This window comes from Plasmodium knowlesi, assembly GCF_000006355.2.
Source record: "Plasmodium knowlesi strain H genome assembly, chromosome: 12".
Classification (NCBI taxonomy): Eukaryota; Apicomplexa; class Aconoidasida; order Haemosporida; family Plasmodiidae; genus Plasmodium; species Plasmodium knowlesi.
The window spans coordinates 3,095,310-3,112,604 of record NC_011913.2 but is presented as its reverse complement, the minus strand read 5'-3'; the positions used below and the strand labels follow the sequence as shown (position 1 = coordinate 3,112,604).

General features: G+C 42.2%; 3 protein-coding genes across 3 annotated transcripts; all 3 read right to left on the bottom strand.

The window, feature by feature from the left end:
- Positions 1-89: 89 nt before the first annotated feature.
- On the bottom strand, positions 90-1,331 carry PKNH_1271500 (PUB domain-containing protein, putative; the record flags this gene model as incomplete). The annotated part of the gene is made up of 1 exon (XM_002260012.1): positions 90-1,331. One exon carries the CDS (start codon positions 1,329-1,331, stop codon positions 90-92), a length of 1,242 nt encoding a protein of 413 aa, XP_002260048.1.
- A 969-nt stretch (positions 1,332-2,300) lies between these two features.
- PKNH_1271400 (DNA-directed RNA polymerase III subunit RPC1, putative) lies at positions 2,301-8,750 on the bottom strand (the record flags this gene model as incomplete). Its single annotated transcript, XM_002260011.1, has 4 exons — positions 2,301-2,415; positions 2,532-2,744; positions 2,902-4,063; positions 4,328-8,750. 4 exons carry the CDS (start codon positions 8,748-8,750, stop codon positions 2,301-2,303), a joined length of 5,913 nt encoding a protein of 1,970 aa, XP_002260047.1.
- A 1,239-nt stretch (positions 8,751-9,989) lies between these two features.
- Positions 9,990-16,447, bottom strand: PKNH_1271300 (myosin F, putative; the record flags this gene model as incomplete). The annotated part of the gene is made up of 4 exons (XM_002260010.1): positions 9,990-10,088; positions 10,317-15,952; positions 16,077-16,188; positions 16,388-16,447. 4 exons carry the CDS (start codon positions 16,445-16,447, stop codon positions 9,990-9,992), a joined length of 5,907 nt encoding a protein of 1,968 aa, XP_002260046.1.
- Positions 16,448-17,295: the final 848 nt, after the last annotated feature.

Here is a 17,295-nt window from a genome sequence, read left to right as displayed (position 1 = left end):
ATTCTTACGCCGTACCAATTCTTACGCCGTACCAATTCTTACGCCGTACCAATTCTTACGCCGTACCAATTCTTACGCCGTACCAATTCTTACGCCGTCCCACTGCCCACGTCGTGATCCTTCTCGCCAAATTTCCCCCGTAAGTACAAAAAAGTCGACTGCACCTGCTCGTCCGCGGGGAGGTTGGAGTACTTGTTGACAAAGCGGAAGAAGGAGCACAACACATCGAGCGAAATTTGCAGACCATCGTACCAACACTTCCACCCCTCATAATCAGCAGCAATGTCTGGCTCTTCCAAGTACATGTAAATGTTTTTCTCATCCATTGGCCTGTTAAGCTTCTTCAGAATATGCATCACGTCGCTCGCCTTTTTCACCACGTAGCCAATTAAAACAAATAGAAGAAGAGTGCCCTTCTTGGAGAGAATATTTTTTTGAAACTGCTGGTTCATGAGATTGATGAGCTTCATTTGTTCGTCGTCGACATTTTTCACCAAGTGAGTTAGGTATTCGATGATATTTTGGAGTGCTTCCTTGAATGCCTTGAAGTCGTTTTGCTTGTACACCAGGTAGAGGCAGTCCACGAGGTGGACAGCGCTCTTCGCATCGTTGGTGGGGTTAACAGTTTTGGCGGGGTTGGTCACGTTGGGCAGCTTGTCCGCACCTGGGCCCTCCTCATCAACGCCGCGAGGGAATCCATTAGAGCTTTGTGCATCCCCCGCATCCACCCCTAGCTGTGTATACACGTACTCCACGGCCGCGGCACGATCGCACGCTGCAGCAATTTCGTCACAAAGGAAATTACACTTCTCCTGAATAATCTCCTTTATAGTTTCCACACGTTTCATCCTCTGCGCATGGTCTTCTTGTGTCTTTTGTAGAGACCTCATTTTTTCTTCATTCATTCTCTGAATCTTTAAGTGCTCCATTTTGGTTTCTTCTCGCCCCCTGTTGAGTAGCTGTGCTTCATGCTCCTTCCGTTGCTGCTCTTGTTGTAACTTCTTCGCAACTATTTTTTTTTTTTCGATTTCGTAGTTCTCTTTAAAAATGGCTAGTTCCTCCTCGTAGATGTTGTAAACAATATCATACCTCTCCAGGAGGGTGTCAACATTTTTAATCATCTTTTCTCCATAGGTCTTCTTCGATTCGTCCTTTTCGTTCCTACGAATACGTATGCGCGTTATTATTGGTTCTAGTTTTTTCAACTTCTCTTCCAGCTCCTGATATAGACTCAGCTTATTGAACACCTCTTCCTCCCTTGCGTTCAGCAGTTCGCTGCATATGTTTTTGATTTCCTCCAGGGAGCTGGAGGCCCTCTGGAAATCCGTCATTTGGCCGGAGGGGTGGCAACTGCGTCGGAGCGGTCCCACCTTTGTTCCTTTCAGCCCCAAGGTATTAAGGTCTCCAGCATCAGAAAAGTTTAAGACCAAGCGGGTGTACGAGTTGGAAAGGTAGAAGAGGCGAAAAGAGTGAACAAATAAAATATATAATAAAATAAAATAATGATAATAGAAATAGTGAAGAAATGAATGATGACTAAGCAACTGGAGTAGACCCACTCGCGCAGAGCTCCACCCAGGAGTTGCCTTTATACCTTCACTCTCAAAGATGGTAAGTTCTTCGGAGGATACATCTCGCAGTTTATCTACTAGCCATGTTTCGAAGTAGTGAAATGAGGAAGAGAAAAAAAAAAAATAAATAAAATAAAATAAAAGTGCGACACTTTATCTGGAAGGGGGGGAGAGGGTGAACGCAAAGAAAAACGCCCCACTGTGCGTTGACGACCCACATCCGATTGGCAAAAAAAAAAAAAAAAAAAAAAATTGTTTGAATATTATAATCTCCATTATGCAACTAAGAATCGTCCTTGATGCTTTTCATCCTTTCACCTTTTCGCGCCGAGTAGGTAGCATATGGGGGGGGGTACTCTCCCGGTTTTTTCGGCGCACACGGCGCGAAGGTAATTAAACTGATGAAGTTCCGAGGTTCGAAAAAAAAAAAAAAAAAAAAAAAAAAGGGGGCCAAACAGATAGACATATATGAGTATATACAAACCTGGTTGTGCAAGTGCACATGTGTGTGCTAAACAAATCGGAAGATGAAAACAAAAATAGATGAGCCCCACTCAAGGAGGAAGCAACGTCGGTCTGGGTTACTGCCCGCATTTTTTTTTCTTCCCCTCCAAATGCATTATTAAAAAAGAGCGGGGGGGGGATGAAGGGTGGTTGTCAAAAATGGGATTTAAGCATGGGAACTCCCTCACGCTACTGTATCGTAGATGGTCACTTGGATCTTCCCATTCAATTGCCCTGACTTCCCTTGCCATTGTGTAGTGCCAGTTTCACGACATCTCTCCCTGATGCCATTTCCTGTTGCGCCCTTTCCAGAAGAGTGAGTTTCCTTTCCTCTCGGTTGCTGCGGGTGGGAGGTAAAAAACAGGGGATGAGTATGTGAGTGAGGTGACTAGGATGGTTAGGTCGCTCTATTGTCCAAACGTGCATGACCTCACTTCACCAGTCGCGAAAACTTACAATTTGTAGTCGTAGAGAAGCTGGAAGGATCCCGTGCCAATGGGGATATTTTTGCCAACAATGATGCTCTCGCTGATGTTGTTTATTTCATCCTTATTTTTAAAGAAAGAGGAAACGAAGAGGTGTTCGTTGGTCTCTTCGAAGGATGCCAACATGAGTGTGCTGTGCCTGGCCTTCTGAATGCCGAAGCGGTTTATCCCGAGGATATCTCCCCTGTGGGGTGAAAATGAGAAGGGTGAAAATAAAAAGGGTGAAGATGAAAGAAGTGATGGGAACAGTGGACAAAAAGGGATATGGGTGGATACATAAACGTGTAAAGAATTTACATGAACTCTCCCGCGTGACACAAGCGTATGCCAGGCAGACTTACGTGAAGGCCATGATATCCGCCAGGAGCATGATGTGCCTGATATCAATGTCTATGCTATACGCCTCCACACACTTCTTTATCTCATTGATGATGGTTACTCGTGCAGCTTCTATTCCAAGGACTTGAAAAACATTTATCACATGGTTCGAAATTATATGCTTGAAGTCTACTCCTTCCAACCCCAGGACGTAATTGAGGGAGTTACCCTCTACAAGGATCGAGTAAATAATTTTTTTTTTTTTTTTTTTTTTTTCTTTACATTCCGGATCATTTCCTCCAGTGTAGAGATTACCATGCTTATCGTAAAAGTCAATCTTCTCATGCCTTATTTGGTTGAGGTCTACTTTTTCTAAATTTAACGTGTCCATATTGATTGTATCTAAGTTGACAATAGGTTCTTCTTCCCTTCCTCGGTTATCCGTTTTTAACACCTGTTCCTTTATTTGTACTTTAAAGGCTTCCATGATGTTCCGCAATTTCTCCTCATTGGGGGTTTTCTTTCCAGAGCATTCCTTCTCGGTTACCTTTTCTCCTTTATTATGTTTAGCGTCGTGCCCATTGGCAATAGGGGAGTGATTCGAAGGGGGATTGTGGTCTTCCGAATGGATAGGCATTCCAGTAGACAGTTCGCCCACCCTTTCGTCTGTTATCTCCATCTCATCATCGGTGACCTCCACTTCTTCCTTCTTAATGATACAACGCTTTATATCCTTGTCTCCATGAATGAGGAGGTCGAGGAGTCCCTTCTTCAGAGACTCGATTTGGAAAAATAAGAACTCATCATTTTTCAACGACATGTGTAACTTGTACGCATTCACCACTTCAACAACAATTTTGTTTATCTTAATTTTATTAATGTGACTTTGCCTCATTATTATATCCTTAATGGTATAGGCATTTATGTTTAAGAATAGGTTGTGGATGAGTTGTTCGTTGAATTTCACGGAGAGGAAGATGCCTCGACTGGTGTAATCTTCTTTTATATACAGACAGATATCCCTGATTGTGGTTTTCTCCAACTTTGACTTCATCATTAGGGCAAAGTTGTAGTTGTCCTTCACCTGCAGGGGGATATTTAGTATAGGCGTCTGTATATTGCTCGACGCGTTTATAATTTCCTTGATTCGTGGTACACCCAGGGTTATGTTCATGCTGGCCACGCCTGCGAGGGAAAAAGCGGAGAAAAAGTTAAACGGTGCAAAGGTTAAACGGTGCAAAGGTTAAGCGGTGCAAAGGTTAAGCGGTGCAAAGGTTAAGCGGTGCAAAGGTTAAGCGGTGCAAAGGTTAAGCGGTGCAAAAGGGAAGTCATGAACAATTGATACGTTGCAAAAGCCATGTGTAATTGCGGGGAAGAGCGTCCACACTAGGAATAGGGAGAACAGCCTAGCCAGTTCTACAACCCAGACCGCTTCTCTGTTCATCCTACCTGCAAAGTGAAAAGTCTTGAGTGTCATTTGCGTGCCGGGTTCCCCAATGGACTGTGCCGAAATGGACCCCACGGCATCCCCCGGTGAGGAGATATACTTAAAGTATTTTGAGACATTAAAAAAAATGAACAGATACAACTGCTTTAGGTTAACAAATGGATAATCGTAAAAGAGGTATCGATAAGATGGTTCATACGTTTGTGTGCAGACGAAGTCAAGGTAATCACTCCGTCTCATTAACTCAACCCCCTTCTTGTATTTAAAGAACTTATATATATTGATAGCCTTCACTATTAACCACTTTTTAATTTCCTTCATGTAGATATTCATCGTCTTGGTTCTTTCCTGATGGGTTGGACTTTCTCTTTGAGATAGTTCCGTGTGAGCATATATGTTTGTTGGCATTAACTCTGGTAGATAGTTCAGAAGAAAATTCGTCCACTCTATAACTTCATATGGCAGAAGTATATAGTGTTGTTTCTTCTTTTCGATGTATTCGAATACACTCACAAATGCGATTACGTTTTTTATCATTTGCCTGTACAGCTTATTTTCGTATAATCGGGGCATTTCATCCCTTTCACGGTTTCCATTCGTCCCGCTGTGCGGCTGTACGTGCCCTTTCTTCCTCCTAGTGTGGATATAACCACCTTGTGCATCTGCACTACTGGTGTTTGCATCTACACCATAACTCACTTCCATCACGTTCGCCTCTCCTTGACACTGTTCCTTAGTACTAAGCGCCTTTTCCCTCTCTGATCGATACACCGTGTTAATAATTTCGATTTTCTTCACCACGTTTTTGCTCATCTGGTTGTACATACTTCGTACAAGTTTTTTTTCCGACTCCCTCAGGCAGACCTGATTCTTATCCATCAGCTTCTTTATCTCAACTACGTTTCGATAATCATTTACGAATCGTGCAATAGACTGATGTTTCTGTGGCGGCAGGACGCAGTTCTTTTGGGTAGTTGCCTGTTCACCGGCTTCATCCTCTGGGTGTCCATGCTTTGTCTGCTTCATCCCTTTGTACCGTTTCTGCCGTTTAGATTGTTTCTGTTCCTGCGTGCCGACATATTGGTCGTTTCTTATTTCCACTTTGACTTTGCCCTCCATCGTGGCGGGTGGATCATGAGGAGTTTTCACATCAGGGGGATCTCCCCCTTTGGTCGCTTCCTCTTCTTCCGCCACTACTTGTGCTACTACTTTATTTCCCCACCTGGGGGTGAGTTCGGGTTTCTCCATGATCCTTCTCACAAAATGCTCATCGTGCGATAAGGGGATGAAGGGCACCGAGTCCGGGTCGCTCATTTTGGAAACGACTCGGTTGATGATGCACGAAATAGGGGAACCGCTTGTCGAAGCGTTTGTCGAAGCGTTTGTCGAACAGGTTGTCGAACAGGTTGTCGAACAGGTTGTCGAAGCAGGGGAGAGCTTCTCATATGACAGTAGAATGTTGCTGGAAGAAATGGATGTAATGTGATCGAAGATTTTATCAAACTGATGTACATAGGAATTATTGTTGTCCACATAAGATGGGTTCAGTGCATCATCCCCGTAAATAAATTGAACAATTTGTTTATCGCAAGATCGAACTGAGTAATCATAATGGATGGACAAGTCTTCAAGGGCTTTCATAAGTCTCCTTTGCATGTAGCCTGTTTCCGCGGTCTTAACAGCTGTATCCACAAGCCCTTCTCTTCCAGACATAGTATGAAAGAAGAACTCGGTGGGATTAAGACCCGAGTAGAAGGAGTTCTGAACGAACCCCCTACTTTCGGAGTCCTTACAGTGGAAGTTAAAATGAGGAAGGGTTCTATTAATGAATCCGTTTTTAATTCTCTGGCCAGTAACGTTTTGCTGTCCAACACAAGCAATCATTTGAGCGATGTTGATGAGAGCCCCCTTGGCTCCAGAGTTAAACATAATAAGTGGTTTGTTCAAATGATCCAAATACTGATTACACGTCTTTCCTGCATCGTTTCGAAGATCATCTAAAATATTCTTTACTTTAATTTCCAGCGTTTCTTCCAAAGTACATCCCGGTTGTATCTGCATTTTCTTCTCATTATAAAGAACTATTTCCTTATTAACCTTTTCATAACCTTCTTGGAGGAGATCCTTCTTCTTCTGAATTAGGGTCTCCGATGGAGTTACATCGTCAATACCTATTGTCATTCCTTTGTTGGAGAAGTATCTACTGGTCAGTTTTGAAAAACGGTTCATAACTTTGACCGCAACGTGAGAAGAGTTGTGGTGGATAAGGTAGTAGAATAAGCCATATTTGGATGATCCCAAAACCTTCTTTCCTAACGAACCACATATCAATTCAGATTTATAGAAACATACGTAGGAATCATTCAGACACATATATTTGAGATCTCCATTTTTTGTTGAATATTCTCTCTCCTTCATTTCAAAATTGATAATTGTGTTTTCCTTCCTATTTGGCTTTATAAGGACGCTTATCAACTGCTTTCCCGTCCAAAGCTCCTTCGGTTTTAATATAGCCGGCACAGGTAATTCTATGTCTACCTTTGCATCTGAGAAGTAGGAGCATAGTAAACAGAAGGAGTCTCTGTCGAGAAAGGTATCCTTATTTGTGATGACATAGGAGGCTGAAAGGAAATCCTGTGTCAAGGCAATCATAACTTCTCCATTTTTTGGAGTTATCAAATTGTGCTTTACATTCATGAGGTATAGAGCCTCTGCTCTTGCCTCCTCCGTTTGTGGCACATGTAAATTCATTTCGTCTCCATCAAAATCTGCATTGTACGGAGAGCACACACATTCGTTGAATCGAAAGGTCTTGTACTTCATCACTCTCGCCTTGTGACACATGATAGACATTCGATGGAGAGATGGTTGTCGATTGAACAAGACGATATCTCCATCCACGAGGTGCCTTTCCACGATATCCCCCACTTGGAGGTTTTCAATGATGAACTTCTTGTTCGCATATTTTAGGCTAATTTTGTTGATGCTGGGGTTACCTCTACGCGAATCTGCCAGTTCTCCTGTAGAGGGATACTGTCCAGTGGTGAGGGAATCCCCCCCTCCTTTACCGACGTACCGCTTCACCACATCGATGATGGAATCCCCTTGGGAGGGGGCACCAACACCTCCTGAGGAAATCCTCTGGTTGCATGCTTTCTTGATAATGTAATTTGCTCCAGGCCATGTGTTTGTTCCGTTCTTTATAAATTTCTTTAACCTCTCAATGTTGTACCGATTAACCTTCTCCGGGTACGTAAGCCTCATAGCGATAATTTCCGGAATAACAACCTCATCAATGGAGATATTAGGATCCGGTGAAATGACAGTTCTGCTTGAAAAGTCTACCCTTTTACCGGATAAGTTACATCTGAATCTACCTTCTTTTCCTTTCAGCCTCTGACAGATTCCTCTACCTGGTTTGGAAATATTTTGAGTAGCTAATAACTGAGACACAGCAGGGGAATCGCTATTGATGAACCTTGTAATCTGAAGTTGAAGAAATTCTACATTACCTAAGAACTGATTAGTCTGGTAACCATTACTGCACTGATTATTAATGGTGTTGTTAAGTTGTGTGATTTCTGATAGAATACAAGTCAAGTCATCCTCTGCTGTACCATGTTCATCAATTATAACTGATGGTCTAATGGTGTTGGGAGGTACCAACAAAGCCGTTATGAGTAGCTTCTCTGGATTTTCCACATTTAAAAGTTTCACATGGTAAGGATTCATATTTTTGAAGAGATTTAAAACGTAAAGACTATTTAAATCATCCTCTTTTATTACCATTTTACCATTTTCTTTGATTTTAATTACATGTTTTAATTTCATGAATTGATCTAAACTGGGTTTTATAATTTTTTTTATCACTCCTTGAGGATATCCACAACGGTAGCATTTTGTCACCTTTTTACAACTGTTTAAGATTTTCTTAAAAATGTGTTTTTTGAAAAACTTATCCTCCGATGCACGTCTTTTCAGATTCGTATAAAATTCAAGCTTTTCATTGGTTAGTAAAATATGTGAGCAGACTTTGCAAATGCAGTACAGGATATAGATGATGTACTTGTAGTACCCCACATGAAAGAGTGGGTAGTTTAATTCAATGTATCCAAAATGACCTGAACAGTTCATAAAATTTTTGTTACATGTTTCACACAGAGAGTTACTTTTGTGAGCTCCTAACTTGAGATCCAAGACTCCATAAGGGTAGGGAATACCTGTGTTGTTTTTGTACATTTCTCTGTTTAAAATTTTCACTTCTGAGCATTTTATTATTTCTTCCTTGTTCATAATTCCGAACTGGAGACTTTTGATTTCCCAGTTGCTCTTCACATCTTGTACGAATCCCTTCCGCAGGCTGGTCCTTTGAATTATCCTCCGCAACTCCTCCACATCGTTGGACTTTACTCGCAATTCATCCATGTTTATTGCTTTCCCGACCATTGTTACAACACTTGGCGAGCTGAACTTTAAACCCTGTCCCACCTCAGGACTCACCCTTGGAAAAGGAAACCCCACAAGGTAGGTTTCCTCCTTCCCCTATTGGATTTTATTATTTTTCCCAACGATCATCACGGAAATTATTATCTTCACTACCCTTTCCCCCCTTAAAGAAACTTGGTTTTTTCTACCGTTCACCAGAATGGAAGAAGCGCCACTTTGGTGAATGATAAAACCCCACATCAGACTGCTATACTCCAGAGGCAAGGCAAACACAACTCCCCTCAGTTGTGCATGGCGTAGTGACTACCCCCTGGGGGCTTAACGAATGAACAAAAAAGGGGAAAATAAAATAAAAAAAACAATTGCAGGCCTCCGTTGTGTAATGCTTCTCAATTATCATTCTTTTTTTTTTTTTTCTCTCTCTCTCTCTTTTCTGTGGTCCTGCTTTGGGATGTCACTATTTTTCTATTTTTCTATTTTTTTTTTTTTTTTTTTTTTTCCCGTTTTTTTTTTTTTTTTTTTATACCTACACAAGTGCGTCATAATTTTGTTGACCCGGACCCACCACCCTCTTGATGGTTTTTTTTTTTTTTTTTTTTTTTTTTTCCCGTTTCCCCGGAACGTAGTATGCAAGAGGGAGCCTTACGTTGGTCAGTGGGCGAACACGGCTCTGTCCTCATTCGGCAGAAGGACAGAGCACAGAAAGAAGCAAGTGGGTAGGGAGAACGAAAGAAATAAAACAGAAAGCCAATTTCTCCGCTAATGGGTTTATAAATAATTACGCGATTTTACAGAGGGTACCAAAAGTGTGCCCCCCTCCCACTTAAAAAGTGCCATTATATTATTATGCCTAATTGTCAACAGCGCATACTAGGGAGGAGATCCCAAAAGAAATGAAACTGGTAAGACATTATTCCCTTTAGGGATAGTTCGATCGAAGGAGAGTAGGTGGTAGATGACAAATTGAATGTACGATGAAGACAAACGTGATACAGGGATAATTGAGGACACATCCCATTCACCTCAAAAATGGGAAAAAAAAAAAAAAAAAAAAAAAAAATTCAAGTTGTTTAATTTTTCTTCTTTTTTTGGGTACTGAGGGAGTGCGAACCGATCTGTCGCATGGTCTCCTTGTTAGTCCTTTAATTTGGTGGGGAGAAGCTAATAGGAGCATTCTGCATAAATAGACAATATGATTTGGAACGCTGTGCCTCGTGCCTACACGAAAGCACGCCTCCAGAAGACCACGTTTCCCTTGGAGTCGCCTGACACCATTAGCGTGTCGATGTCGTTTACCACAACAGCCATGACGGGTGCCTGCGAGGGGGAGGGGGAAATGGCGGGATAATGATATGACGGGATAATATGACGGGATAATATGATGGGATAATATGACGGGATAATATGATGGGATAATATGACGGGATAATATGATGGGATAATATGATGGGATTATAACAAGCGGGTATATTTATTATGGGTAACAATTAGTGTAACGAGAGGAGACGGCTCGTCCATCCGCCTATACTTCGTCGCATCCCCTACCTTGTGATGTTTTAAAAAGACTAATCTATAGTTCGACTGGGGTAAGAGTGAGCAGATATAAATATTGCCATCTTCAGAACCCGAAATGACCCAACCACCGCCGAACTTGGAGTAGCTATTTCGGATGGGTAGCAGAGCGTGATTAATTCTAATACGATGTTTAACAGATAGACTTGTCAGGACCACCCCCTTGGAGCCATACACACACTCGATAATACCCATATGGTTATCACACGAATTTACAATGATAAGTGGAGAACTGAGCTGAGCTTGTTTGGGAATAAAGCTGATACAAGTTATTGGTGAAAGAGAAAAAAGTAACTTGAACCGAATCTCTAAACGTTCATTGTGTACTATTTCTAGAATATATATGGTTCCATTTTTTGATCCAGCAAAAATATGAAGCCCAGTGTCATCCATCTCTAGTGTCCTAATTTCACTTTCAAGTTTTATTTTCTGATTTACATGACCGGTATTTACGTTAACGATACGAAGAAGAGATGTGCAGTTGGAGCAGAGGAACAGGTCCAGATTGGTCGGGAGTAACAAAACGGAGAGTGTTGCAGAAGAATCTGAAAAAACCTTCAACAAAAACCCTGTGCTTACTTCCCATATTTTTATGGTACGATCAATTGAAGAAGAAATAATCTTTTCTTCGGTAAAGGTGAAAACAAGACATGTGATGGCCTTCTTATGTCCCGATAGTTTGGTCATCAGCTTGGCGGATGTTATGTTTGCGTTCTCTTCTGCGCTAATACCACTCACATCGCTACCAGCACAAGTATCGAAAACAGGGTTCGTTCCATTCTTCCTACTTGGGCTACTCACACTGCTACCGCCCCCTTGGTAGAAGTAGTGCCCACCGTGGGCGCTCTCCAAGGGGGTTCGCAAACACTTGTAAATATATATGATTCCATCCTTGCACCCCACGGCAAGCAATGTGTGCATTTTGTTAATGGAGTCATGTCCCATGAGTAGATAAGTGATAGGTATACTTCCCTTAAGTGTTATTTCATAGATTGGCTGTAAGCCTTTGCCCATTTCCATATTATATTTTTTGCTACCATATACATAACTGTTTAATGGCATAGACTCTCGAAGAAACTGTACATGTGAATTCCTTTTCTGATTAACACTACAAAGGGATTTAAATGAACTAACCATTGAATACATACTGTTATGTTTATTATGCTGAATTGTGTGTTCGCCTTTGTTCACTGTGAAATACTTTGGAAGGCATTCCTCCTCGGGAGAAAAATTATGCTGATTCGTATGGAGAAGTGTTTCCATCACAGATTTTTCAGTGTCCTCCATCCTTTGTGCATGTATATATGTATTATTGTATTGACCTGGAGGAAGACCATCTCCTATTTGTTTTGCAAAGTGCTGGTACCTTTCGGAATGTAGCCATGGGAAAACATTATCCTTTCTTTCCATGTGGTATGCTTGTCCAGGAAAGGAACACAAGTAAGATTTGGTTCCACACACGTAATTATTTACTATATCGTACATATCCAGTGCCTTAACATAATGGGCACTGCATGCTTTAGCTACCTTCAATGAGTAGGATACATCACATGTATTCTGTTTCATATTTATTTTTTCATTGAATATATTTTCTAGTAGATACAGTTTCGTCCTTCTTTTCACGTTTGTTAAGGCCGCTTCTTGAAGCAGGTGTAACGCTGGATGTATGGAATCACTGTTGCTTGAATCGAACACCACTACTATACATGTAGAATTCTTTATCAAGTTGAAGAGCCCTTCTTCTGCACTCCTGCTGGAACCGTACATACAATCACATATTTTTACCGAAGAGGATTTGTGCGTTACTATATAGGTGTCGTATATAAACGAGTTACTTTCGTCTGTACTCTTTTTTTTATTTTTTCGTAACAAGTTCAGGTTTACTTCATCTCCAATTCGAACGAACAGATCTTCTAAGAGGCTCGTCTTTCCAACACCCTTGGGGCCACACATCAGTATATCTACGTCTCTCCCCTTTTGGCGATGGGTTGTTCTTCGGGCATTCAGTTGCTCATCGTATTTTTCTCCGTTTCGTGTGGCTCTCTTCTCTATAGACTGCTCGTTCCAAGTCTCACCGTTTTGTTCTATGGCGCGCCCTTCCGTACCCGACCCGCTGTACCCTACTTTCCCCGGCAGTCCACATTCAAGGCACATCTCCTTCTTTTTAAAGTGCGATAGAATACCTAGCAGTTGGTTGTAACGTTCATTCAGTGTGTTGTTTTTTTTCAAATATTCCTTGTTTTCTGATTCCAATTTGTTTATCCTTTTGAGAAGGCTCTCTATGTCGTCTGCATGTGGAAGTGTGTCCATCTGCGGAGACACAGTCGTTCGGGCAGTTGCAGTCGATGCGTCGGTTACGCTATCTTCCTTGCGGGATGGATGTGACATCCTTATCCTCGTACAGTCGTTGGGTACTTCACTGTTGGATGATTGCATATTGGCCTGGTTCAGCTTCTCCATCAATCCTCTAATCACATTCTCATTGTCCCGGTTGTTTCTTTCGAGCAAGTCGACCCTTTTGGCTAGCTTCTCTACACTAGCGAAGGCTTTCAGGAGTTTGTTTTCAGCTTCCATTTTTTTTTTCCTCTCTTTCTCAATTTCATTTACTAAGTATTGATTTCTCTGAATGAGAGCTCCGACTTCTTTGGCTTCATCTTTCAGCCTCCTCAACTGTCTCCTCGCAAGGATTCCTTTCCATTTCAGTTGGATTTTTTCCACAGCTCGTTTCATGTTAGCCATGTGCTTCCTCTGCTTGTACATCTTCCAGGTTGCTTTAATAAGGCTTGCGTAGTGGTTAATCCTATACTCCTTGTAATTCTTCCTTCCTAAGTAGCCTCTGATATGTGCCTGTATAATTGTCGCACACTTTTTCTTGTGGAGGAAAACTTTCCGAATGCTGTACCCATATATATGTAGACAGATTAGTTCTGTAGCTCGCTGTACTTTCGTGCGCTCATTTCGAATGGTTATAAGCATACGTCTGATCCACCTCTGCAGTATCACCACCTTCCTCTTCATCGCCAGGAACAGTTTCCTCTGATGGTAGGCTTTGTAGTTCTTCTGTATGACTAGTGCCTGCGCAGATCGGAAGTCGCTTCGAAGGGTGGAGAGAATATTGTACGCTTCGCTCTTGAAGAAGCAGAGAGATTTACCCACCGCCCAGATGAGGGTGCTTTCAGCCGTGTTCTCCATGTGGACCGGGTTCGCCTGGTTGGAGACATTCATAATACCATGAGATGCGTCTTTACCATCCCCATTAGCATACTTGTTGACACCCCCCCTGAGTGCAGCTTCCTCCAGTTGTCGCCGTTGCTTCTCCTCGCCCAACGAGCGGACCAAGTTCTGTATGGCGTCGCACTGATGTAGTTGGCTGAGCACGAAGGTTGCCTTCTGCGCCCAGGATTTTGTTTCATAATCCCGAAAAAGCTTTTTCCCTTCCTTTTGCAACAAAATAGAGTAATCCTTGACACAATCTGTGTGTGTAAGCCTAACAGGGTATCCAGAACGACTAACCTTTATGGCTTGTAACACTCCTCCGTACTTGAGCTGCTCATTCACAGATACACGATCAAAGATGTCGGGCACGTTCTGATTATTAGGTTTAATGCACCTAATAAAATGAGGTTCAGTTTCCTTGATTCTTTTCATCAGCTGATGAAGTTGTCCCTTAAATTCACTGGAAACCGTTTGAATTTTTTTTTTTTCGACGTTTCTTCTTAAATGTTTGTGAAAAAGTGAAGAAGTGTACTCACTCTTGCTGTGGAGAAGTACCTCCTGTACATCGCCAGACAACTGGTCTTTATTCTTCTCCAAAAATCCCGACGAATTGTACGTAACCTTTCCCGCAAAATGGACAATCACAAAAGAGGAGGGGTCCGTCTTCACAGCCATAAACTTCCTATTCCCCTTACCGAGGGAGGAAGAACCGTGCTTGCTAATAATTTTACTGCAAAAGGTCTTGTCTTTTCCAGATGGCACGTAACATTCCTCGTCTAGCATACAGAACACACCATACGGTTTTGATTCAAGTAAATTGATTGAGTCTGCATTATCGGGAAAGTCGAGTGGGTCCCATTGAATTCCCTCATCAATGTATAGCTTTTCTTCGCACTTAAATATGAAGTTGTTAAAAAACTGTTGCAAACATTCATTTGTGTAGTTGATACATAATTGCTCGAATGAATTTACTGCAAAAGATTCGAACCCAAATATATCTAGAACCCCACAGAATAACAGGTTCGTGTCTTCCATAAACCCTACAGATTCGTTTGTTCTTTCGACTACCTTTAAAAATAGACATCCATAAATGGCTCTGGCTAGTGCATCTCTGATATCGTTCGCTGCGATTGCATTCACTGGCTTTTTATAGCACTCGTTATTCGCTACAATGGTTCTGTAACAGAGTGCGTTTTTTAATTCTTCTGCATTTACATCTAAAAAAGATGCAGCCTTTTTCAAATCAGAAAGAGAATCCTCCAAAATTTGACATTCTTCCCTACTTTCATCATTACTGAATAAAACATTCCCGAGGTATAAAATCCCTTCTAGTACACGGAAAATTTGGTGCTGTTCCGCTTCGCTTATCCCGATCGTCTGCATGGCGTATACTGTCGTCTCGAACAATTCCAGCTCGTTGACATCGCTCAGTTCATGTACACTGGACTTGGTCAGGTAGCGGAAGTGTTCGTGGCTCTGGAAACCAGTCAGATCTATTGTCACAGGCTTCGTGTCCATGTCAGGGTGTCTATACTTCTCCGTCGCCGGGAAGTGGTACTCGCGGGGAGGTTCCCGAGGGGAGTTGGCGGAGTTGGAAACGTTGTAAGAAGATTCGTCGGCCGCGTCGTTGGTGGCGTCGTTGGTGGCGTCGTTGGTGGAACCGTTCGTAGCGTCGTTGTTGGCATCGTTCGTAGCATCGTTCGTAGCATCGTTCGCGGCGTTGTTGGAGGCCTCCCTGGCCGCCCTGCAGAGCTGATAGAAAATGTGGTAGTTGCGCTCGCCCTCCTGCTGATAGCAAACCCGCACCTTTTCCAGAAGGTAGGTTCGAATCTTTGCGCCACACAACTTCCCCTTCGTGTAGTAACCACCACCACCCCTTCGGTCCAAAGAAAACTGCAATTCAATGTACTTCCCAAAGCGACTGGAATTATCATTTCTCAACGTTCTTGCATTTCCAAATGACTCCAACAAGGGATTACTCTCTAATATCTGGGATTCAATGAGGGATCTCTTTTTAATATCTGAGCCTGCACATGCAAGAAACTTCATCACGTATTTTGTGGATTCTGTTTTCCCTGCACCTGACTCTCCACTTATTAATATTGTTTGAGGTTTACTATGTTGGCACATACCTAGGTATGCACTATTCGCTGTGGAGAAGATGTGTGGAGTTTTGGACTGTATCGGTTGTACGTGTTTAGCTAGCATGTCATCTGAGTACAAATACGGAATAATTTTAAATGGATTCACCGCTATTAGAATTGGTCCAGTAAGAGTATATATTTCATCAATATCGAAGCGTACATTTAAGCTATGAAGTATGGACGCTTCGTGTAGATGAGTTAGGTTCGTTAAATCCGCGGGGGCTGAGAGACCGCTTGAATCAAATACGTCTAAGGGTGGGAAGAGTGAAAAGGAAAGAAGAATAAGATGATTATCTACTGTCTGGGATAATAACATTTGGATGCATTTTGAATGATGGATGCTGCGCCTTCTTATTGTGGGGCACATACGAACCCAAATTTCTAAGGTAGAACTCGTCCTTCTCCTTTAGAACAACGATCTCGTCATCCTCCGTCTTGGCCACCAGATCCTTTTCTTCCCTTATGATTTCGGCGCACACCCACACCTGAGAGGGATACAATTAATGGAGGGGGGTGGGGACGATTAGATAACTGGATGATAATTCCTTTACCTCCTTCCAACGAAGCAATCGGTAACTCTCTCAAAGAAGGAAAACAAAAAAGATGCGATCTGGAAAGACATAATAGTAACTACATGACTATGCACATGCAACGGAGCTCTTTTCCATGGTTCAGAAAATTTACCTTTTCTTTATCCCTGACGAAAATCTTCGTCCCGATAACGCATTTATTAACAGAATCCATGAGGTGTGTGTGTGTGGTGAGTTCGCATTCGTCTTTGTTTTGATGTATTCCTACAGGCGCAACCTCCTTTCCAGGCGGAGTCTTCCCTTCAAAGGTGATAAATTTCTGTGACCTGGGGTACGCCACTCAGGAAGGGGTACTATAGGGGTTGCCTTGACAAAATGGCGCATTGGCCTGACGTGCCCCTCTCCCTCTTATGAACTCTGTAGGAATTTAACTATGTTGATAGATAAAATGTGGATTGCGCTGAAGGAAAGGGGGGAGAAGGAGAAATCCATGTGGGAGAAAAGTTCAAAGTAAACGAAACACTGTTATACCATTCAGTCTCTCCTACGCACGCATAAAACAGTCACGTCGGGTACGGAGCAATGTTGATTCTTTTTTTCAATTCACATTTTTGGATGCTCTGCTCCCCAAACATAACATGCACAAAAAATGGAATCGATACAGTGGGAAGAGATTGTTCTTTCCTCCTTTTGTTCATTCAATTTTCACCGTTTCTACTTTGGCTTCTATGTGATGTCCTACCTGGTGTGATGATCCACAGATGAAACAAAACGAAGGGCGTCATCGTGGGGGGTCTCCTTCCTCCCGGGAAGAGTAAAGGACTCATTTAGGAAAGATTTCTGCGCATAGACACAATCGAAATAAAAAAAAAAAAAAAAAAAAAAAAAGGAGGCACAACAGGAGCGGCGTTGTAATACTGCGGCAAAATTGTGATTATGATATCTCCGAGCTGGTCTGACAAAAAGACAAAAAAAAAAAAAAAAATAATAAAATAAAGAGAAGCAGGAGGACGACGAAGCCGAAGAAAACGTAGAGAAGGTACAAGTGGTGTCCAGTTGGAA